Source organism: Chiroxiphia lanceolata, chromosome 3 (assembly GCF_009829145.1).
Source record: "Chiroxiphia lanceolata isolate bChiLan1 chromosome 3, bChiLan1.pri, whole genome shotgun sequence".
NCBI lineage: Eukaryota > Metazoa > Chordata > Aves > Passeriformes > Pipridae > Chiroxiphia > Chiroxiphia lanceolata.
The window spans coordinates 5,415,247-5,438,724 of record NC_045639.1 but is presented as its reverse complement, the minus strand read 5'-3'; the positions used below and the strand labels follow the sequence as shown (position 1 = coordinate 5,438,724).

The following is a 23,478-nucleotide window of genomic DNA, read 5'->3' as shown; positions in this document are numbered from 1 at the left end:
TTCAACCAGCTAATACTATAAACATTCTGAATTGTTTTGTTCTACAAGTATGAACAAAGTATGAAAGTTAAACTATCTAAATACTGAAAGTAGTTATGGAAAATGACTGGATGATGTGCTTTAACAGCATTATGGGCAAGCAGTAAAACAAACATGTTTTGCTGCAACTTAGGCAGAGGGAGGCTCAGAGAAACTAGGGAGAGAAGGAAAGCAAGAGATAAGAGGCAAAAGTTGGTATCAGTGAGATCTGGTGCTGAGTATGCTCCTTATATGTTACTTTGCAAACACAATGGAGATGCAAAAACAGGTTGGAAAAATTCCTCTGAGGAGAAAAATGTATAGCCTTATATACCCCTCTCCAGTATCTTCTCTAGCAATCTTGCCTTTCGTTTCAGTGTAACATGAACAGACCTATCTACTTACAAAAGCTCCCCTCTTCCCACCAGCCTTGTTTGTTATTTTATGTGTTTCTGCATCATTTGCAGAGTTTGCTTTGATCTACATTCCTCCTGGATGTGCGGTTTCCTTTTCAGCTACCAAAAGGAAAACTGTTTGGTTTGAGAATTTGCTTATTTTGAAGCTCTGCTGGCCCAAAACACCTATTTTTAATCCAAATGAACACAGTTCAGTGCTTGCAGCTCTTCAGCACTGGTTGCCTTCCTTTCAGGAAAACCCTCTTTGAACAATAAGTGACCTCTTCATGCTTTAATAAAATGCCCAAACCGTAATTCTAGCTGGCATAAACAAGAGCATTCAGTTTGCTACAGCTGAGTTGGAATATTGACACTCAGGTATAATTTGATCCTTGAATTGCTTTGATTTTAGCACCATACTGAAATGGTCGATATTTTATTCTACGTCTGATACCCAACAACATGTACCATGCTATTCTAAAACACCATCAGAGCACCTAATTAAGAATTCTCTCAGTATTTCTTTATTACAGACTCAATCTATCTTCATGGCAGAATTCCTGCATCCTCCAAGGGTTGGCTGGGCTTTGGTGTGTTTGTGTATATGACTGTAAATCCTTCTGCAGGGAATATGTGATGTTGAATGTAAAGTCTGAGCCATTTTAATCCTTCTTCCTTCTCTAAGAAGCATCACAATGTCCCCACAGTAGGAATAGTCCATAGACAAAACACAGTTCATAAATAACAGGTAAACAATCTTCAAATGAGAAGAGAAGATGGGACACATCCTTGGATTGACTCTTTGACTGGGAAACAGGATATATTCTTCAAGGACCTTGCAGGAATGGTCCCAGAGGACAATTAGAGATTAGATCTTCTCTTCTATGGGGTTAGGCCACAGGAGTTAACTTGGGAAACAATTCAGATAAACAAAGCACTGGCAAGAGGAAGGACACTGTGAGATTTTGCTCCTGTGTCTTTACCAAACACGGGCCTTCATGTCAAGCTCCACATTAAGAACTTAGTTTCAAATGGTAACAGAGCATGAACTGACATCACCAGTACTGGAAAGAAGTAACCTATGATTCTGGAGGCTAATTACCTGTTGTGAGAAGATTCTTAACGAGACAGCCTAGAATGAGAGTATCCTCATCCACTGACCAAAAGTAAGGGCAAATGTGCTTAGTGTCGCTCAACAGATACTCAACTGCTTCTATAAGAGGGCACAACCTGGAGATTCATCCTCTTCTCATCTGCAACCTGGCCCATCAAATGCAGTCAAAGGCAGACGTGCTCTCTATGATTAATTTTTGTTTTTAGAAAAAATTGGTGAGGGAAATTAGCATTTGAGTGCATGTGCACACACAGGCACTGCCACATGTAGAGCTGCACAAGCAGTGGGGGAAAGTGTTCCTACTTTGCAAGGAGAAAAACATTCCTCACAAAAACACAGCTATGGCCACTTTACCAGAGCAAATATTAAGAAAACAGTTATCAAGGATGAGTAACTGAAACATCTGAGAATAACTTCTCTTTTTCATATAAATATACATATGTGTGTGTAAGGGGAGAAAAAAGCAAGTACATGGAGCAATGTATGTGCAATGTATATACCTACCCTTGTAAGCAGATATTAATTATGAAGAAGCTTTGCTGGAAGCTCCTTCATATTTACATATATATATATATATATGTAAAATATATATATATTTTACATAAATAGAACTTGTAAACTACTCTGTATTCAATCTAAAATAAAGCAAATGGAAGCTGTTTCCTGCTAAGTGCATGTGGATGAGGCCAGTGCAGATTTTAATGTAAAACATAGTGGTTTTCTCCACATGCTCTCTTGAAACACATTTGTCTCTATCTTTAAAATACAAGGTTTTAATAGTAAAGATACATTAGAACACAGTGACGGTGCTCTATGTGTTTCTTTCTGTGATCCATCTAAAGAAGTGAGAAGATTAAAATAACCCAGAAAAGAATTATTACTTGAGGCATCCAAAAAGCAATGCAAACGGATGATCCAGGAAAACACTTGGTTTCTTTTTTTTCTATACTTAAAGTATCTAGAAACATATACAAATTGTAAACCTCAGACAAATTAGCTAAAAGCAGCAAAACACCCCATATCCCAGCTGGCAATGCACTGCAAAAGCAGCACATGAGGGTCACCCCAAAGCAGTGGCTGCCTCAGCTGTGCTGCCTGCCATCTTCTGCATTGCCAGGCCCACAGCTTGCACCCTTAAGACTTCAAACTGATCCACTTCAGTGATTAGGCTGATCCAAGGACATGGACAGGAGAGCAGGATTTAATGGGCAGGCAGGCAGGAAAAGTCTTTTAACACTTTAGAAAACACTGACTTGGTGGAAGGAATTGGCTAGCTCAAGGGATTAGTAATGAGATCCTGAGCCCCTTAGCTCTAGGTCACCACACTGAATCTGGTCCAGGTCAGCAGAAATCAAAAGCTGTTGCTGTTCAGTGGCCTTTGGGAAGTCAGCTGGTGGTCCCACCCCACTTACCTCTGGCAAAATATTTGTACCAAAACTAACAATAGCAGTTGGCAGCACATGAAGGAAAGGTTTAGGACTGGCACAGTACAGGAAAATTCTGAGCAGAGAAAGATGTCCCAGCAAACATAGTAGGCTGGAACTCAAAAAAAATGGGAAAAAAAGCTCCCTGATCATCTGCAGATTTCCAGTGTGACTTGGGGCAGGAGACAGGATCCTGCTCATGAAAACTTTATTTCCCCATTGCTGTGGTCTTCACAGGGTATTTATGACCTAAAAGTCTCTGAAGGGCAGAGTAATTGCTGAAGTTCAGACTCTCACCTTTAAAATGGGAGTAATTAGCTCACAGGGCTGCTGCAGGGAGAACCTCAGTAAAGGGGTGACAGAAAAGCTAAACAAGAAACACAGACAGGGGAGAAAACCCTTTCTACCTAAAATCAGGTCTCCTAAGTCCAAAGCAAGGCATTTGCTGAGTATGCACAAGGCTCCCATTTGCAAAGCTCTGTGCTTCATGTGCTTAAAAAGAACAAATTCCCCTTATAGGAAAAGTACCCCTCAAAATCCCCCATGTTTCCACCGCTGCCCAGCAGAGCAGCATCAAAGAATGCAGCTGCTCCCAGCTTTTATCCCACCTACGATGAAATTCTAATGTCTGTGTTTTGCAGGAGGTCAAACAGATTATCATAATAGTCCCTTCTGGCCTTAAAAACTATGAAATTGGAGAGTGAATCCCACGATTTCGGTCACCATTGAAGGCAGGATGGGAGGCGGCAGACCTCAGTGATAGGATGTGATATGGCAGAGTAAATCCAATGTTCTTAGGCCCTGTGAAGCTGGGAAAATGACATTTTGCCTTCTTTGTTGCCCCTTTGGGACACTGAGAGAGATGCAGGTTATAATAATAAGCCCAGTCCACCCTCAATGCATCCTAAGATTATTGCCTCTTACAGGAATGGGTGCGTGAAGGATTGAGAAACACTAGTTATTTTCAAACTGGATTAAGTCTTTCAAAAGCTAATAGGTTTCCAATGAGCTGTGGTGTTGCTGCTGCAGCTGCTCTAATTTGAGAATAAAAGAATGCAGGCTTTGTGCCTGGGGACCTGTTATTGATCCCAGCAAGAAGGATGGGAAGGAAGGGGGTAGAGGAGGGTTATCCTCCTTTCAGCTGGGGCAGGGGCGTTCTTTTCAAAGTCATATTATCTGCTAGTAACAACAAAACCTAACCCCATGACATGCTGCTCTATACAGGATTGCACTTGTTGAGAACTAAAAGCATTAGGGGGAAAAAAAAAAACCCTCCACTGGCAACCTTGTGCAGCAAACTTCATTGAGGGCCCACGAGACTCAACAGATGGGTCTCGAGACTCCCTCATTAGGAAACGTGCCTGGCCCTTTGCATCTGCTGCCCTGCTCTGCTCTGTGCCATGCACTCATTAGCATCCCAGGCTCACAGATTCCTTAGCACGTGCTTCCAATAAATATTGCAAAGAAAGGAGGGGAGGAAAGCCACTGCTTGGAGCAGCAAGATGAGGGGTCACCTGCTAGGCTGGGAAATCCTTACACACACGCACACACACACACACACATAGAGCCCCAGAGGAGGTAGGACAATAAAAGGCAGCCAACCACAAACGTGCAGTTAAAGGGACAGGTGTGGAATTGCTTCTATTCAAGTTGTGGCGGATCCTGATTCATTCCCCTCTGCCACAGTAAAAAAAAATCATCACTAAATATATATAAACTCCCCCCAACAATTCAGGGCAACACACAGATTGTGGATCTGCGAGAGTCTGTTGCTCCTTTCAGACCTAAAGCTGATGCACACTGGGTAATGCCATTACCTTCAAAGAAATTAGTTGGTTTTAAGGGTCCAGTTCTACAGCCAGGTTCTTTTTCTTTTGGGTCTTCACCAAGCTGCCACAGTGCCACAGATCAGGGATGTCCTTCACCACACATGGAGTGGCCCATGACTCACAGCTTGACATCAGGAGCAATCGAAGAGAAAATCATCTCCAGTGTGTTTGAAAATGCTGTGAGACAAAACAGGTGTCAGGGAGGCAGGAATGTAACACCCTCCAGGTACTGTGGAAAGAGCAAAGACAAACCTTTAACCAGAGAGGCAGGGTGACAGGGTGTCTTGCTCATACCCCCAAGAGTAAGGCCCTCTATTTGCCACCTCTCCATGGGGCCCCAAGCCTATTCCTACTGCATTCCTTCTCATTTACCCTGGTTCCCACTGCCCTGCTAGAAGCTGCAGGTACTTTTTCCACAGCTTCCTCCAGAGTGGGACTTGGAGAGTCTCAAGGGATTAACTATGGATGTTGATACTTAAGCACAACCCTAACTGAAAGTTTTTTGTTCCTTGATTTAGGCACATTTATATTTTGGGCTGAATCTGGATTTTAGCATCTTTAATGTCTCCAAATGTTTCTTCAGGCCAAACAAAGCAACTCCCTCTATATCTCCCCCAGAGGAACAAGTAAAATCAAGGCCCAGAATATTAGATCAGCCATGGAATAATGGCAGGCAAAAGCAAGAAGTTATATACTGTACACTCAAATTTAAATGTGCTAATCACTGCTCTGTTCATTTTAGTCATTTCCTTAGCTAAATGACACCCCTGTGTACTTCAGTCTTGCACCCTCAGGATAGTCTGTGATTGGGAATGTATTGAACACATACTCTCACATGCAATTAACAATGACGAGGAAACGATCTGCATGAAAAGAAGATTTCAGGCATTTTGATGCTGCCATAACAAGAAAACGAAACTTGGTCTGAGCACTTACTGAAACAAAAATTGACTCAAAGAAGCACCTTTGCAGAATGCTGTGAGGGGAACCCTGCTGGAAACTTGGACCTCTGTTGGAAGCACCCGTTGTTCACTGGAGACAGGGCTCAGCCCAGGTTTCACTGCAGCTTCTTCCAGGACTGACAGGAATAGCTGAGGTTGCTGCTTATCAAAGGAAAGTGTCATCTTGTCTGTGACAGAAGCACCAGCACTGCTCAGTGTCACAGTCTTTGCACCTACTGGAAGCTACTCCAGCTTGATAAGCTGTACCCCTGCTCAGACCTTAAACTGCAGTCTCAGCTCTCCCCTGTTTTTAGAAAGCAGGGATTTGAGATCAAATCACCGGTGCACAGGAATCCCACCACTGGGGAGGATAAGTGAAGGACAAAGCCAGGTTAACGTGGAGGCATCCAATCCTCGAAGGGTTAACAGAGAAACAAGCAGAAAGCAGGTTTTATGTGCATACAAATAAAGGAAACTGAAGGAGAAACAGCACTATTCTCTGGAATGGAGTAAACTCTCAATTTTAAGCTGTGACAGAAAGCAATAGTGTTATGGATTCACTTAATTACAGCTGGATAGAACTTAAAAGCTCTACAATAGATGTAATTTTTGGCTCTACAACTTTAACTCTTTCAGGGACTTTATTGGTTCTGACTGTAGTAATTTCTGAGTACCCCAGAGTCTTTTTTTTTTTTTTTTTATTGTTCTCAGAGTATCTTCTCAAAGACTTTAATTCCTGGGAGCTAATGTACAGAAAAACTAAGGTGGGAATTCCTAAGTGATAAAACACACATGCACAATAAACAACACAGCTATGAAATTTTAGTTCAAGCAACGCACTCCAGGGAAAGAGGTAAGTGCTTGTAGCAGCAAACTGGATTTGGGTATCTGGTCACTAAAACGTCTTCCCAAAATCTTTTGTCACATTTGAAAAGCTTGCCTGGAGATACAGTTTTAAGAAATTGCCTGACTTCGAAGAAATGGAAGCTTTTATGGAAGTAGCATTGGGTAAACTGTGCTCTTTCTCCTCACCTCTGCCACTTGCTCAACTTTCTCAGCAGAGGTAGTTTTCCCTCCTGATCCATTTGTGAAATAGCCTAACGTGGGGTGTGGCCTCCCCACGAAATGCTTCCTAATTAGTTTCTAAACATTAAATGATTATGGAAGCGCAATTCCCATTCCACTCAGGTGATGAAAAGCTTTACAGGAGTTCAGTCTCACTTTGTAATTAGAGAAATTAGCTTTCTAAGTTTAGATCACTCAACTGTGCAAATGGGTTCATCTGCTGGAATGTGTTGCTCCGAAATGCGTGTCAGCCAAGCAGCGCGGCACGGTCCCTATCTCTGCCTCCACGACACTCATCCAAGTGGGGAGGTCAGTCCCAGTGCTGCAAGAGGAAAATGAAGTGTTGTGGGTGTATTATAGGAAAGGCCTTATCTAAAAGCTCACTCATCCGTGATTGACTGCAGCGATATGTCCTTCTCCTTGCAACAGGGAAGCTTAACTCCCAGATAACAGATTATCCAAGTGGATGAAATTTTCCCTCTTTCACTCAGTGTGGCCAGAATTATACCTAAAGCTACAGCAAATTAATGTTAATGGGTAATTTCGAGGAGCAAAACTACTTTTATAAAAACCTACAGAAACAAAGGGCTTCTGTATCCTCTTTGCTGTAAAATGAGGTCGTCGAGCTTTATGAATTCTTTATGGCTACGTATTCCACGTGTCAACAGATTCTTTTCTGGTAGCCCTTTAACTGTTTTACTGGAGCCTGATGCAGGATCAGGCCCCCATGATTATGCAACTGTCTTGATCTGCATTACAGTAGTAAACAAAAGTTTAGTCACTGACTTCAAAATGAGATGGATCAGGTCCCTGAACGAAGAGTTTTTCCAGGGGCGCCATTCCAAGCTTACCTTCAGGTATCACAAATCTAAGGAAATCCTGTGGGATTGTTCACAGCCACGACTCAATGACTCACTGAGCTTTAAAAGGAAATTACAACTTTCCTAACACAAAGAATTGACTTCACGACACCTGACCCTCGTAAGCCAGGCACTCCCTCTGAAGGCTGTGATCCCCGTCCCACCAAAGCCCTGGGCAATCTCCCAGTGGCTTCAATGAACAGCTCTAAATTAAGGAACTGATTCAGGCCCAAAGCAAAGCAGTGCCTGTAATTCTGGACTTTGGCACAACTAAATGTCCACAACGGCTTCTAATGTGGATGTGATCTGATTATGTCGGAATAGGAAGATTAGCAGGAAGTAACTTTACGCAGTGTAAGAAGCCGAGTGCCAGACGTCGAAAAGTTCTTCACCAGCCACAAAGGAAGACACGTCGGCTCCACACTTGTGGGACGTGCAAGCAGAGCCCTGCAGCAGGAACTTTATGTGCACCAGTCTCTGGCTACTCGGAGCGGCTCAGTTCAGGCCCCCTGTGCCCACGAAGCAATTTGTATGTTGCTGTATCTGTAATGAAATTAGTACCTTAAAAAGATGCTCGGGCTGCAGGCACCACGCTCAGCTGGGTTTCAGTGCTGCTGTGCAGGGGTTAAAGATCTGCCCTTGAGAGTCCGGCAGAGAAAAGCAAGAGATGGGACTTCAAGGGTAAAATTCTGGACTAAATAAGGTGATTTCACTGCTGACTTCCATGAGGTCAAAATTTCTTTTGCGAGGGAGAGGGTTTGCAACGCGCTTCTGCCACGTGACTCATGCTCTGCCTTGCTTTACCTATCAGTAATACTCCCCATCTCAAGACATTGGGAGGCTTAATTCATTAATGCTTGCAAAGCATTTTAAGTTGTTGGACGAGTAATTGTGTTTGAGGGCAGCTACACTGCTGAGTCACAAGCACTGTGGGAACCAGAACTCTGGATTTCCTAAGCACTGGAGTCAAACAGGTGGAGTAACCTGTTACAGAAAGGTCAACTCCAGACCTGCCCTAAAGGTACAGAGCGTAGCAGCAAGCAGCAGGGTGTTTAAAGGCCCAGAGGAGGAGATGTGTGGCACTTGGGAATGAGTAACATCTATACAGGCTGTGGAAGCTAAACCAATACCCACTGGAAAAAAAAAAAAAGAAGAGAGGCACTGGTTCTTGTATCACCAAACTGCAGCCACGCTGTGGATAAAACACAATGAAGGTTTACCAGCCTAAGAAAAGTTAATTACTCCAAAAGGAAACAACCAATACTGTAGGAACTTGGGGGCTGAATGAGGCTGGAAGGAGTATTCGGCAACCACACACCTCATGGGCAATGCCAAAATTGCTGGGATGTGATTTGTGAACTCAAATGGGAAGTGATCTGCAGGAGTCAGATGGAGGTCTGAGCACAGCTCTCAAGTGAGGGGCACGAATGCCACCAGCTTCCCAGCCTGAGGCACTCCAGAATGGGACATCATAGCCAAGAACAGGCACGCGCTTTGCTTTTGCCATAGGAAATGAAAATAAAGGATATAAAATTAGGTCAGAAATCTTGTTTTGCTCTGTGCCACCGACTCTGGTGTATAAAATAGACATTCACGCATCTACTGTGTTAGATCAGGGTGGAATAGGTCATCAGAACACAAGAATAGCTGTTCTGGGTCAGACCAAACGTCATGTAGGCCAGGTTCCTGTCTCCAGTGCCTCAGGAAGAAACGGACAGTGATGCAGCAAGTTCCCAGCACAGTCACCCAACTTCTAGACCAGCAGCCCAGGGACTTCCCAAAGCAGAGACAAAGTTAGGGGTGGGGTTTTTGGGGTTTTGCTTTTTTTTTTTTTTTTTTGTTCAGTGCCCTTTGATGTGTGGCTCTTCCTCTGGGAACAAGTCTGAATGCTTTCTCTGCAAACTGTTGGGCTTCTCAGCGCCCTGTGGCAGGGAGTCCCCCAGGTGACCGCCACCTGGCTGTGTGGCTCTGGACCCTGTTCCTGAAAGGATGCGTGAGGCACACAAACCCCAGCAATCCCCTGGAAGCTGGGACGAACATCTGCAGTGCGGGGAACGGGGTCCCTGACGGAGTCTGAGCCAGCACTCACTTCCCGGGACTGATCGGCTGAGGGATCTTTCCTCCCACTTGGACCCCGGGAGGCCCTCGGCGGTGCGGCCTCGTGTAGAGGAGGAGACAACGAGTCGCACGGTGGCGACTGCCGCCTCGGCTTCCCTCGGGAGAGCCGCTGGCCAGGGCTACCTCAGAGCCCCGGGCCGGCCGCCCCTCCCGTCCCCTCAGGGAGCGCCGACCCGCTCCCGCGCAGCGCCCCCCGCCCCGGCCCGCCTCAGGCACCGCGGGGCGGGAAGGGCGGCCGCCGCCGGCGGCCCGGGGCAGGCGGGGAAAGGCTTCACACCGCAAAAAGCGCTCCCGAACTCTTCATCCTTCTCCTCCCGAGCAGGAGAGGCGGGACGGGCGGGCGAGCAGGAGAGGAGGGACGGGCGGGAGGGCAGGACCCGCGCGCGTCCCCTCAGCGAGCGGCGGGGCGGGAAAAGCCCCCCGCGGCCGCGAGCGCCGCCAAGGGCGCGCCCGCCCCGGCGCTCCCAGGGCCGCCCCGGCGCGGCTCCTCCCGCTCCAGGTACCGCTGGAAGCACCTGCGGAGCGGCGCTTCCCGAGGGGACGGGCCCTCGGGGCAGCCGGGGCGCACCGTCTGCCTCAGGCGGAGGAGGCGCCGCCCGCAGCTCGCTCCATGCCACGCCATGCCATTCCGTGCCATCCCTCCTCTCCGCCTCCTCCTACCGGTACCTGCCTCCCCCTGACCGTGCCCTGCCATTCTCCTCCTCTTCTCCTCCCTCCTCCTCCTCCTCTCCCCTCATGCATATGGATGGGCGCATGCGCCCGCCGCCCTGGGCTAGATGAAGCGGAGCGGCGGCGGCGCTCCCAGACGGGCGGGCGGCTGCGGGGCGGTGCGTGTGCTGCATGTGCGTGTGTATGTGTGAGTGTGTGTGCGTGTGTGTCTCGGGGGGGCGAGGGGCTCCGCCGCAAGGAATAAAAGGATTGGGATAATAATCGCAGTAATAAAACAAAACAAAACAAAAAAAAAGACCAAAAAAAAAAAAAAGAGAGAGAAAAGAAAAGGGAAAGAAAAGAGGGGAGGCGAGAGAATAAGGCGGATAAAAGGAGGCCGGGCTGCTTTGCATTGAAGAGCGGGGCGCTATTGAAAGCGCTTGAAAAGCGGCGTTGTCCGGCGCGGGTGCGCCGCGGTATATTAGAGCGAGGCGGCGGCGGCAGCAGCGGCGGCGGCGGCGCCTCCTCCTCCTCCACCTCCTCCTTCTCCTCCTCCCTCCTGGCCCTCCCCGTCCCGTCCCGACCCGGAGCGAGCGGCGGCGGCGGCGGCCCTGCAGGCGGGCGGGCGGGCAGCGCGGCGGCGGCGGCGGGCGGCATGCGTGCGCCCCGGCGGGCAGCCGCGGCGGCGTGCTCCATCCTCACCCTCACCCTGCTCCTGGCGCTGCGGGACAAGGTACGTACCTGGGCAGCCCCGGGAATTCTGCGCGCTTTTCAGGAGTGCTTGCGGGAGACGGGTTTTGGGAAGCCCGGACGGGGCGCTCCTTGCGGAGTGACTCCGGCCGGAGCGGAGCTGCTGCCCCGTAACTTCTCTGCAGGAGCGCGCCTTGCAGCGAGGCTTAATTCCGCGGGAATAAGAAATGCGATTACTGCTTTTTTTTTTTTTTTTTTTTTAAAAACCCGAAATTACTTATTTCACCCCCCTTTTTAAAATCCTTTTTTAATTTATTTTTATTATTTTTAATGAGCCTAATTGTAGCACTGCTGGGGTGACTAATGAGCAGGGTCTGAGTCTCAGCTGGGCAGCTCCGGCTCAGCTGCACCCCGAAGGAGCAGAGGGTTTGCTCGGTTGCCTTTCCAGGGTGTGCATTAGCTACATCGTTTTGTTGGGTTTGCCCTCGCGTATGCACCCTTGGCTTGGTTTAATTTTATTTCCTAACGATTTGGAAGCCTTCCTCACGCTGGGTTTTTGGTTTTTTTTTTTTTTTTTTTTTTCGGAGTTGGCACTTGATGTTCTTTTTTAGCATTAATGGCGTTATTTAGTTGGGATGATTTATGAGCCCTTCTGATAGGGAAAAGCTTGGAGTGCTTGGCTTTGTTTTATTTTTAATGTTATATGTGTGGTTCTTGAAAGCACGCTTAAAATTACTTTCTCCTATTGTAGAATTGTTGTAGATTGAGTCTGGAGAAAAAAGTGAGGTAACTGTCTGTTTCTTGTTTCTCTCTTTTTTTTTTTTGTTTGTTTGTTGGTTTGTTTTTTTTTTTTTGCTTTTTTTTCCCTCCGGTTGTTTCTTGGGATTAACAGGTGACTTTAGCGTCGGGACAGTTCGAGTTGGAGATCTTATCCATGCAAAATGTGAATGGTGAACTGCAAAATGGAAATTGCTGCGATGGCACCCGAAACCCAGGAGATAAAAAATGCACCAGAGATGAGTGTGACACCTACTTTAAAGTTTGCCTGAAGGAGTATCAATCGCGGGTCACTGCTGGCGGTCCTTGCAGCTTCGGATCCAAATCCACTCCCGTCATCGGAGGGAATACCTTCAATTTAAAGTACAACCGGAATAATGAAAAGAACCGGATCGTTATCCCTTTCAGCTTCGCCTGGCCGGTGAGTTGTGTGGCCTGCTCTGGTTCTGCCTCTGTTGGACGGTGGTCTTTGAGATGTCCTTAGTGTGCCGAGCTCTAACTCCTTGTGCCGGGGGAAGAGGGACCGGGATTGGGGAGGGAGAAGGCATCTTGGCAAGAGCGTCGGGAAGCCGCAGCACAGAAATGAGTAAAATGTAGTGGTGTTTTTGTTTTTGTTCCCCGGGGCTCACAATGCACAGCCTGTTAAATTTGAAAGTCAGATGTGCAGCGAGGGGGATCTAAATGGGTCAGGGAAGCAAACCCAGTATCTCTGCACTTTACAGCATGAATAAGTCTCTTGAGACTTAGAAGGTCAGAAGTTCATTTTTTTCTTTTTTCTTTTTTTTTTTTCTTAACCAGTAAAGTCTTGGGCTTAAGCCATAAGAGCAGTGGGTTAGGGGCTGTAGAGGGATCCCGTGTGAAAAGTGTGTGTCATAGCTGGCCTCCTTCCCTGGAGCGTCTTTGGGAAGGCTTCCTGCTTCTCCCAAGGGGAAATCTCCCTGCGCTGCTCGGTGTGGATGGGAGCTGCTGTAGCTGCCCTCGGTGAAGTAGTTGCCAGCTTCCCTGGGAAGCTGGCTGTGTTTTGAGGGACTTGCAGAGTCCAGGAGGTAAAGACTGAGAAAAGCCTGGCCTTAGCTTTTGGTCCACAGCACACCTTTCCTGGCTACTTGCCTCTGTGGTCCATGGATTCTGCTTCCCTCTAGTTGTGTGCAAAACTCGATGGCTCAAGGAGGTGGGGCTCTTTGCCGGGCACTTTTCCAGTGTTGTCCACTCTAGTAAACACTGGTCAGCCCTGTGGAGCAGAGAGATGGAGGATGGGTGACCCAGTCCTTCACCAGCGATCCTGCTTTGGGTTTGGCTGTGGAAAGAACACTCACTTAGACATCAGTGCTGCCTGTTTCTTTTGGGTGCTCAGGAGGGTTGAATCTCTGATGGTCAGCTCTGCAGAGGAGCCCTCACCTCCCTGCACAGAAAGTGAGGACTGTCTTTCCAAAATGGCCATCAGCCGGGACAGAGACACACATACAGGCTCTGGGGACATGGGATTTGTGGCCATGGAAGAGTGCCATGGCCTGGGATGGCAGGAGGTGCCCTGTTTTTGTGCCCAGCAGGCGAGCAAAAACTGAGGGTGACTGATCCGGGGGGGGGTCCTGTGCACAACAACAGTCTGGCTTTTGAGGTGTCTCTGCGGTGCAAACGCTGAAAGCTCCCAAATTTCTGCTCCTAAAACTTTTGATATTTAGAGATCACCTAGGAAACCAAACTGTTTCCCCCCACACACCCCTTCTCCAAAGGCGCTGAGCAGACAGTTTCCCACCGACTGCCTTGGGATATGTTGATGCTCAGCAGTTTTGTAAATCCAGTCATCCTAACCTAGATGCCTAAGGTCATTTTTGCCAGGGGAGGAGGGCCCTTCCCTGCACCAGGGGAGGGGTGAATCTTGTTTCCTATCCTCTGCCACTATCCCTGCTGCCGAGGTGGACTCTCCAATCCCTCCAAAGCTTGACTCTTCCTAGGATAAGGGCTGGTTGCTGGGAGAGCCTAGACTTTTTTTTTTTTTGGGGGGGGAGGATGGGAAAGCCCGCCCCAAAAGCATTCCTGCTCCAGTTGTGGTGTAGACACCCACTTTGTAGTCCTGCCGCCAAGTGCTGCAGGCAGCCATGTGTTCTTGAAGTGTCCTGTGCTGCCTCCTACCTGCCTCCTCTGTCAGTTGTGACTTCTGAAATATCGAGGGCTGAAGAGGCACAAGGGAGAAATTAAGTCTCCGTTTTTAAGGAGATAGTATTACAAAGTACAATAGCGGAGTTAACAAAAGTATTCTCTGTTGGAAGTACAAGTCCTTCCTTTCTTTCTCTTTCTTTTTTTTTTTCTGAACGTGAAATGAGATAAAACTGTTATCAAATATGCCATCAAAGGGATAAAGGGCTTTGTAAAAATCTGAGGTATTTGAAGCTCTGCCAATGGCTGTAGTGCTTGTGTTGCGGATTTTTGACTTTTTTTCTGAAAAGTCAGGTACATCAAGGATTTTTTTTTTTAACTAACCCCCTTCTCTGCTCCCAGTAATTTGAGTGGCCTGAATCTGAAGATACATGTATAAAAATGGTGTGAAAACCGAACGTGTTGCTTCCAAAAACCCCTCTCTTCATAGGGCTGGGAAGGGAAATCTGTGTGTAGAGGGTGGGTTTGGGGGGGTGGTGACCCTGGGAGAAGTTTCCTAAGCTTGTCTGCATCTTAGTAAAAGAAATGCTTCTATTGTCCTGCTGAGTCTAATTCAGCACTGGAATCCTGGAGCAGCAGCAGCAGCAAAACGCCAGTGCAGCCTTTGAAACGTGTAAAACTCAACAACTTCAGACACCCTATTCCAAAAATTCCAGGCTTATGAACCAAACTCTTGCTTATTCCTATGCAGAAATGCACTTTTTGAGACTCTGATGAGAGTCTGTTTGCAATTATCAAGCCTGCCTTCCCAGCTTTAGCTTCCATAGGACACAGCTTTTATGCTGGCCATTGTGACTTCCAAATGGCATTTGAACAAAAGAATATCTAATGTGGCAAAGCTCTTATTTGTCCTAAAATTGTGTACACAAATCACTTGAGGCATTTTCAAAGCCGTAAGGATAAAGTAGGAAACTTAATTAGTCAACTCTAATCTGATGCTGAAATTTCAGAACATTAAAAAGAAAATTTCTTTAGGTGGGTGAATACTGTGGACTTTAGTAAAAGCTTGAGGTTAGCACTGCATCTACCCATGTGGCTAATCATGAGAGATGGCTTTGAATACATTCAGCTGAAAATTGTAGTAAAGGTAATAAGACCAAGACCAAAATGTCAATCATATTGCTCTTGAAAATTCATGCCCATCTCTGAATATGTATTGTTTGTGTTCTGCTCTCTGAGGGAGCCTTATCTTGGATGTTCCAGCTTCAGTCAGTAACATTAAGAAGTCTTGTTGCCTTGACTACTTTTAAAAAAAAAATACTTACAAAACCCTCTTCCCATGTCAAGCTGCCCCCTTATGCTGTTTGTGAAAAATAGGTGTATTGCATTAGAGGCCTTTATTCATCATGCAGGAGAGGAAGGAGAGAGAATGGGCTGCTTTAACTGTATTGTTAGAGTGGGCTTGTAGTTGTAATGTAGATTTGAAGTGTCAGAGTCTTATTAATAACTTATGTGGTTTGCTCTTGTCAGTTTTGATATGTGCCCCTGTGAGTAATGGGTGTGGAGATGGTGGGCCATGAATTAATTTAAGTGATGGGAGGTTTGAGGAAGTTGCTAGGAAACAGGGCAGCAGAGCAGCATAAAGGAACTGGAGTGGATCAGAAAACTGCCCCTGCAGTAGCTGGTAATTCTTCCAGTAAATTGAAACAATAGTGAAGATGACTTAAAAAAAAAATAAAATGGACTTAGGCTTCCTCTGTGCATTCATTTTGAGACTTCACTGACTTTCTTGACAGGCAAGCTTGGCTTTATGAAGCCATATAAAAAAAGCATGGAACAAAAGAATTTCCATGTTCCACTTGTCAAAGTCTGTCTCAACAAGTTTTGTTTCATGGCAGACACATGTTCTTCTCTGACATCAATCAAATCTCCTGGCTTTCTTAAAGAACCCAAAGTGTGATGTGTGCTGTACCTTAAGGGAGCTGAGCATCAATTAACTAAGCAAAACTTAGCACCAAACTTTGCTTTTATGTAAAGAAAGATCTTTTGGGGGTTTGACGAGACTGTGAGTAAGAAGGTCAAACTTGGCAATTCCTTTGGTATGCATGGCTCCAATTTCAAACAGCTTGTTTATCCTGAAATTATGATCCTTGTAATTATTTAATATCGGGGCCAATTGTACCAACACACCAGGAAACAACTGAGGTGGAAAAAAACCCTCCAGCACCTAAAGGAGTTTAGCATAAAATACAATTAAAAAGAGTTTTGAATGTCTTGTTTCAACCTTATGCTAAAAAATACAATACTCAGCCTTTCCCCTTTTTAATGACAAACCTTAGTGCCGCTGGTTCCTGAAGATGTAAAATATGTTTTCTGGGTAGGCATTGTTTTTTTCTGGCTGGAAAGACATGATGAAAGAGCTTTAGTATTTTTTAAGCTTTGTGAACTTTTTCCCCCTGTCCTGATAGAAGAGGCTTCCAAAATACTAATCTGCAGCTGATATTAAAGTAACAGACTTTTGAATCTGAGAGAAAAATATCACTTCATTCAGCTGCCCTTTTTTTTTCCCTTTTCAACCCAGTATGTCACAGTCATAAGAATAAAATTTGGAGTTTGATTTTGTTTTTCTCTTCCTCCAGTTAACTTTTTGAAAACTTGTAGAAGCAAGTGGTAGATATTGCTGGAGCTTTTCTTGAAGAATTCATGATAAGTCATCTTGGAGCATGGGCAGATCAGAAGAAATTTTTATAATAACAAAATGCATATTAATCAAATCCACACTCTGTCATTTATTGCTGAATTAATAATTTAAGATTAAATCTTCAGCACTCAAAGTGCAGTGTTTTGCCTAGGATTACTATCCAGCACAGAGCTGGGAGTATTAAGTGACATCTGAAGCATAATTAGCATCACAAGGCTGTTTTTTCCCAGGACTGCAGAGAAGTGATGAATCCATTCGGAGTTTTTGGGCTTCTTACATGTTCTTAGGAGTTATTTATGTTCCAGCTAGTTCAGAACTTCATCTCCCTGGTAAATCCATTTGACTATATTACCATAATATGTCTAAAAATAAATCCTCATCCTGCCTGCTCCCAGAATTTTTGTTCTTGTTAGAATAAAGGCCTGCTCCAGTTTAACTTCGGTGGCAGCTGGATTGGGCCTGGCACTGAGGCTTATTCCTAAACTTTCTCAGACTACATACATCCAGCACTGTCAGCTTGTTTATGCAGCTGGAAGTCAGTGTGTCTGAAAATGAATTGCATAAAATTGATGCTTTATGCCTGAAGTTCTAGTTCAGTCCAGGGAACACACTGCTTCACTGTGGGCTGGAGGCTGGAATAGAAGTCAGCTGGTTCTGAAGCTGGGGAAGTTGGATCTGAGCTGTTTATCCCAACTTTAGTTCTTAATGGAGTTCTGATGCCCTGCAAAACAAGAGCCTTAAGCTACAGTTCTGAAAAGCATTTCTCTGTAGATAAAGTATCCCTGTAGATAATACAAATGACAGGATTGGTTTTGAAACTGAAACTAAACTTGCCTTTGAATTTCTGTTGATGAGTAGAAGTTTAATGGACTCAGTTCTAATAATTTAACTGGTAACCCATGTGCCTTAACACAGGGAAAGGTGTCAAAACTAGAAGGTGTTGTGTTCGTGTCTTGTTAGTCTGTGGAGCTCATGGTTCTGTGGTCACTGCTCTGCAGCATAAATTACACCCATTATTCTTGTAGTGTTCAGAAGAAACTGCAAAAAGTGGATAGAAGTGGTTAAAGTGGTTTGTAAATAGTCAAACATCCAGAGTCCTTCACCAGCTCGACCCAGTTCTTAGGCACTTAGGTAAATAAGTAGAAAGGCTTCTTGTTCAGGCTTGCTCTATGTGAACCTGACTGTTTTGCTTGGCTGGCTACTAGGTATTCTCTCTATTAACCTTGCCACCCTTTTGTAACTGGTGCATTTAATTATCAGTGGGATGCTTTAAACAGGTAGGGGGACTGATAAGAGCAGGTAATCTGCTTGTTGGGGAAGCTTGAAAGCAACCATTGACATTTTGGCCTATCTGTTGCTCTTTGACAAGTGGGGCTCCGTGAGAAAATAACTCTGTAACTAGATAAGGTGCTGATTAAAATGCTGCTCTAGTATGAAGCACCCTGGTAGCTGAGATCACTTAAAATCATTAATTTAAAAAGAAAGGGAAAAAAAAAAGCTGCTATACTTTTTTTTTCTTTTCTTTTTTTTTTTTTTTTTTTAAAGGAGGGGAGGAGGGAGAATCCCAAGTCTCCCCCCCCTCTGCCCCAGTACATTGTTCCATTAATGCCATGCTAGTTTTATGATTGGAATACATTGTAGTCCGGCCACCCAGACAGAGGCATTGACTGCTAATATTAACCAAGAACAATAGAGTGGCCATACTGACTGCAGTGAGGATTACAGAACATAATGGGGCCTATCCAAAAATAATGCTAATACAGGACAAGCAACAGGAAGCAGCAGTAGACTCAGCATTGCTCGGCTCCCAGACAAACCATGGACTTACTTCACACAATGGCAACTTCAGCACATTATGTATTCACAGGATACTCATTATTCCAGCAGGCTTGCCAGATCAGAGATCAGCCTGGTTTACTGGATGCTTAAGCGTATGCATAGTTTGGATAGCGGTACTTTTGTGTCCTTCATCATTTGGCAGGAGGGTGGCAGTTGTATTGCAGTGAAGGTCTTGACTTCATTTACTGCCTTGGCACAAGCCAAGGCAGGATTGGGGGGAAAATCTCTCCTGGAAACCACTGCTATAGTTAAATTTGTTTTCATGTCTTCTCCTTTACGTGGCTGTGCAGTGTTTACTGGCGCTGACAGCACTGAAGGGAGGCTAAAGGAGCTGTGTTTTTGTGTGGGCATATTCTGATGAGGCTCTTGGCCGGGCTGCCTGCTCGGGGTTCAGCTGAGCTCTTGGCCATGACATCGCCATGGCTTAGGCTGGGTTTATGCAGGCAGAGTCAGGAGAGTAACAGCTTTGTAGGGTGTTGCCTCGTCCTTAGGTGGGTTGTCCCAAAGAGGAGCTTCCTGATGATGTTCCACTTGACAAAAGGTTAAGAGGGTTAGGTGGTTTTCTTCCTTTTCCAAAGTATGTTTTGTTGCTACTCTTCTGAAACTCTGGGTGTCTGTGTGTCTTTTGTTTAAAAGCGTCTCATCTGGAACCCAAAGCCTTGGGTGTTTGGGGGTTTTTTTCCCTTCCATGTCATCTGGATGGTTCACATGTCATCTGGATGAGGAACTAGTTGCCTTTAACTCCTTTGAAGGAACATTCAGTTGTCAAAGTTGGTGGTGTGATGCTGTGATGCGTCTGTAGAGCGTCATCCTGACTTCTCACAGTGTGACAGAGGTACCAAGTGAAAGTCCTGCTGATGTTTAGAGGAAGTGGGTTTGTGACTGGCTTTAACCCTGCTCAGAGATGCCCCTGGGCACTTTGGAACGTGCCTCAGTTTTCCTCTTCCCTCTCCCACCCCCTTCCAGCTGTAGGGAGGAGGTTGCCAGCCCTCTTGGCAGTGAGCTGTGTCCTGCTGTGACAGTGCCCTGGCTGTCCCTGGGACACAGACACAGGAGGGTGTGAGCACCTTCTCAGACTGCTCTTCACAGGCTGGCAGAGCGTGAGGAGAACATTACTGGGCTTAACCTGCTCTCCTTGTTTGGCAGAGGAGGAGCAGGCGCAGCACTCTGGATGCAAACTTCCCACTGCATTTGTCTAGTCATGGTTTCACATGCTCAGCAAAGCTCTTGCATGCTCTAACCACAAGGAGAGGAGAGAAAGAAGTTGGACTAGTTGCAACCTCTTTGGAAAAGGAGGCAGTCCTTTCACTAAGTGCTGGATGTTTTAATCTATCCCTGGCCCTCTGACTTGCAGAGAGCCTTTAGAAGCCAAAGTACAAAAGCACCTGTTTTGGGTGGATGTCTGGATGAGGGGAGGGAAGAAGGTAATCAAGCAGAGAGCTTTAAACACCTTCTGCTTACTGGGAGCTGCCAGCATTTCATTTAAATAACCAGCAAAGAGGTTGCATTGCCCTTTCAGACCCTTAAAGGGACAGTTTCTGATGGATTTCAGAGTCTTCACAGTTTTTTGGGTTGTGTTATCAGTGGATCAAGACTAAATTGTGGTGTCTTGTCATTGAGGAAAATAACTCTTACACTTTGGTGCTCGATTTGTTTTTTGGAGTATGAACTTGACCGTTTCCATCCTCTCTTACCTTAACTCACAGGAGTTTTGCTACCTTTCAGTCCTCTGGGCTGATCAGACTGTGGATGTTCTGCAAAGTGTACAAACTGACTGTTCCTTTCAAGCTGCCTTTCCTCTCCAGCCACAATCCCTGCCTTCTGGTCAAGCTCAGGTTTACAGTGGCTAATTGGGTGTGACTCTGGAAAGTTCACTGCTGCCTTGTTGCCAAGGACATTGCTTTGATGGAATAAGGTGCATGATGTGGAATTCTCATGTCTGGAGATATATATTTATTCAAAGATGAGCAGAGGTCATCTATGGGCATGGGAAAACTTAAACCTCCGTGGTGTAAGCAGTCATTCCTGAGATATCTGAATCGTTGATCTATAGAGTGGGGATGATATACACTTTTAAAAAATCTCAACAGTGCAGCTTTGCACAGAACTGCATTTTTTGGGGGGTGAGGGAATTAACTAGAGGTATGTGATAGTTGGGTTGTTGAGGGAGGCTCTGGGTGTCTGTGTGTCTTTTGTTGAAAAGTGTCCCATCTTGAACACAAAGTCTTGCGGGTTTTTGATTTCCCCCCCCCTCCCCATGCTGAGAGGGACTGAGCCAAAGATCAAATGCCATTCTTTGTATCATTCCTTCTCAGGACAGAGATTCTTCATTTAAAATACTCAGACGAGGTGAGAGGGGGCAAATGGAAACAAGGGAATTGCCAGGGTAGGTCTATTCCCCCTGCATTTTGTTTTCATGCAGATAAGCATCTCCTCTTTTTAAACGAACTTCTGTGAGGTGTTGGAAAGTGGTCACACAAGTATCTAGCAACAGTAGCACTCAGAGCGAGGATTCAGCCTTTCCTTTCCTTAAGGGCTAGGTGTGTTGGTAAACAGTCCTGAGAACCAGCAGGGAACTGTTGCTATGAGTTTAGACAAAATATCTTCCAAAACAATTATGCAAGGCCGAAAGGAAAACATCCTTAACTTTATTGGAAGTAGTGCTGGTTGCCATAATTCATTCTCTATATCATAATATTTTTTTTCAAGCTTGCAGTAACATGTTGTGCTTGTACTGCTTAATGTTGGTAATTAAACCACTGAGGAAGCACCCAAGATAGTGCAATCTGCATCTGTAATATGGCTGGGGAGTTCTATTCTGGTTTTGTTTGTTTGCTTTGGTTTTGTGTTTTGTTTGGTTTTTTTCTTTTACCACTGACTTGTGTAAGGACTTCTTAAATCTCTTTTAAACGGTGTTGGATGATCGTGTTGTCTTTTCAGAGTTTCTTTCAAGTTGTCAGACTTCTGGTCTAGAATAGTAACAAATCACTTTTCATGAAATGTTAACCAAAAATGGTTTGGGCCAATGGAGGCTCTGCATAGAAGTTTGGGTGCATGTCTTGGCTTGCCCAGCTTTGCTTACTTTTGGAAGCATTTTCCCACAGTTATCAGTGAACAGAATGGAATCCCAGTCTGCTTTGAATATGAAACATATTTAGGCTATATTGCAAGCCGGTGTCCATCACAAACTAGGGTTTCATTCAGAGGCTGCATGCTGTGTCCAGTCGTGAGAAAGCAGCTCTGCTCCAACTCTCTCTCTTTTTTTTTTTTCCCCCCCTTCTTTTTTGTTTCCTCTTCTCTTAAGGAATCTGAGGTCTGCCTTGCCCTTGCACCTTGTAGCAGCTCACTCTCGGATCTGCATTTGGTTTCTCTTCCAGAGAAGGCTGTGACTGAGCACAGATACAGACACAATTAAGAAGAAATAAACCTTACGATGCACAGCTGCTATGGCAAAGCATCAAAACCGTTCACAGAGAGTTTTTGTTCTGTTGCTGTTGTCCTCTCCAAAAAGATGTTACATTTATTGCCTTATCTGTAGTTATTACTACGCTTTTTACTTTTCAATTTTTTTTTTTTTTGGAGGGGTGGTGTTTTGTTTTGGTTTTGAATCATTGTGTAAGTTTGGACATGGCAATTTTGAAAGATACAGCTGGGATAATAATATCTCGGAGTGGAGCTGGAGGAGGAGAAGACGTTTTAATGGCCCTTGTTCTCAAGTTAGGATTGAAGATAAAGGTGGCTTAGATGTAATAGCTGGCACTTTTCCAGCCCATGGAGTCACTTCAGTCGGTTTATGCTTATGATTATTATTACTGGAGTGCTGGAGAGCTCATTGGCAGCTCGGAGCATCTGTGACTGTGACACGGGGTGGATAGCGCGGCTTCCCTTTCCCTGCTCTTCCAAAGAGTCTGCTCTTAGCCTTTTGTTTTACAAAGCTTCTCTCTCACCCCACCCCCTTCCCGTATCCATCAGTTCTTCCCTCAGTTACCTGATACTTGTGGGAGCCGCGATGGCCCTCGTGCAGACAAAGCTTTCAAAGGGGGTGCTGAAAAGCAAAGTCCCTGGAGATCGTGCTGTCAAGGCAGGGCACGGTAATCTTAGCAACACTTCTTGCTTTCAGGAGGGCTGGGGGGAAGGGACATCAAGACCGCTTTTCTGTAGCCGAAATCCTTTTGAAGCAGTTTTTCGAGAGTGGGGGTTTGGTTTGGGGTTTTTTTTGATGCTGTCCCGGTGCTGTCCCGGCGCTTCGTGCCTTCCAGGCGCTCGTTGCTGCGGCCGCAGCGCAGCGTCAAAGGCTGTGCTTGGCTGGCTGAGCACATAAGATGCTTTGACGATAGTAAAGATGAGCTATCCGAGGTGAAAGGTCTTCTAAGTCAGACTGGATAAGGTAGCTTACAGGCTCTCAAGAAGATCACGTTTGCCTCAAGTATAATCTTTTACCTATTTATGTTTCCAAGTGTTCGGCTTTGGGGCAGAGACCAGAATTTTTCTTTTTAATTAAAATGGGGGTTTTGTGGGGTTTTTTTGTTTGCTTGTTTGTTTTTTTCCCTAAGTCATGTGTGGGTTTGAAACTAACTCTTACTTCTCTTTTGCAGAGATCCTACACGTTGCTTGTGGAGGCATGGGATTACAATGATAACTCCACAAGTGAGTATTCATTCCACTGGTTTACTTTGTTTGGACACCTCTGCTTCCCTTGCACTGAAAGGCCTCTGGTAGTTTAACCAGCTTGTTGTGAATTAGAGCGCAGAGGGAGGGAAAAGTTCTCCCTCAAACAGTTTGGAGCAATTCCTCCAGGCTCTGCAGCAACCTGTCTCCCTTTTTGCCTGCAGAGGGTGAGTAGCTCACTCACCTAGGCACCAACAGTTTGCCTAAAAATAGATGCTGTTAATTCCTTCTCTCTCCTTAGGGAGAGTAAAAGCCAAGGGATTTATTCAGGTTTCTTTGTTTGGAGTTTTTTCT

At 45.5% G+C, this 23,478-nt stretch overlaps 1 protein-coding gene and 1 long non-coding RNA gene across 3 annotated transcripts in view; one reads left to right on the top strand and one right to left on the bottom strand.

Moving 5' to 3' along the window:
- Positions 1 to 7,270, bottom strand: part of LOC116784225 — a 31,577-nt gene extending 24,307 nt beyond the window's left edge. For both annotated transcript variants that reach the window (XR_004356000.1, XR_004356001.1), the window contains exons 1-2: positions 6,987 to 7,270; positions 4,769 to 4,957 (exon numbers count right to left, since the gene is read on the bottom strand). This is a non-coding gene — a long non-coding RNA (uncharacterized LOC116784225). The remainder of the gene's footprint in view (positions 1 to 4,768; positions 4,958 to 6,986) is intronic.
- A 3,786-nt stretch (positions 7,271 to 11,056) lies between these two features.
- The window catches only part of JAG1 (jagged canonical Notch ligand 1), a 35,014-nt gene continuing 22,592 nt past the window's right edge, over positions 11,057 to 23,478 (top strand). Inside the window, exons 1-3 of the mRNA XM_032682604.1 lie at positions 11,057 to 11,145; positions 11,995 to 12,300; positions 23,112 to 23,163. Coding sequence (XP_032538495.1) covers positions 11,068 to 11,145; positions 11,995 to 12,300; positions 23,112 to 23,163 — 436 coding nt within the window. The 5' untranslated portion in view covers positions 11,057 to 11,067. The remainder of the gene's footprint in view (positions 11,146 to 11,994; positions 12,301 to 23,111; positions 23,164 to 23,478) is intronic.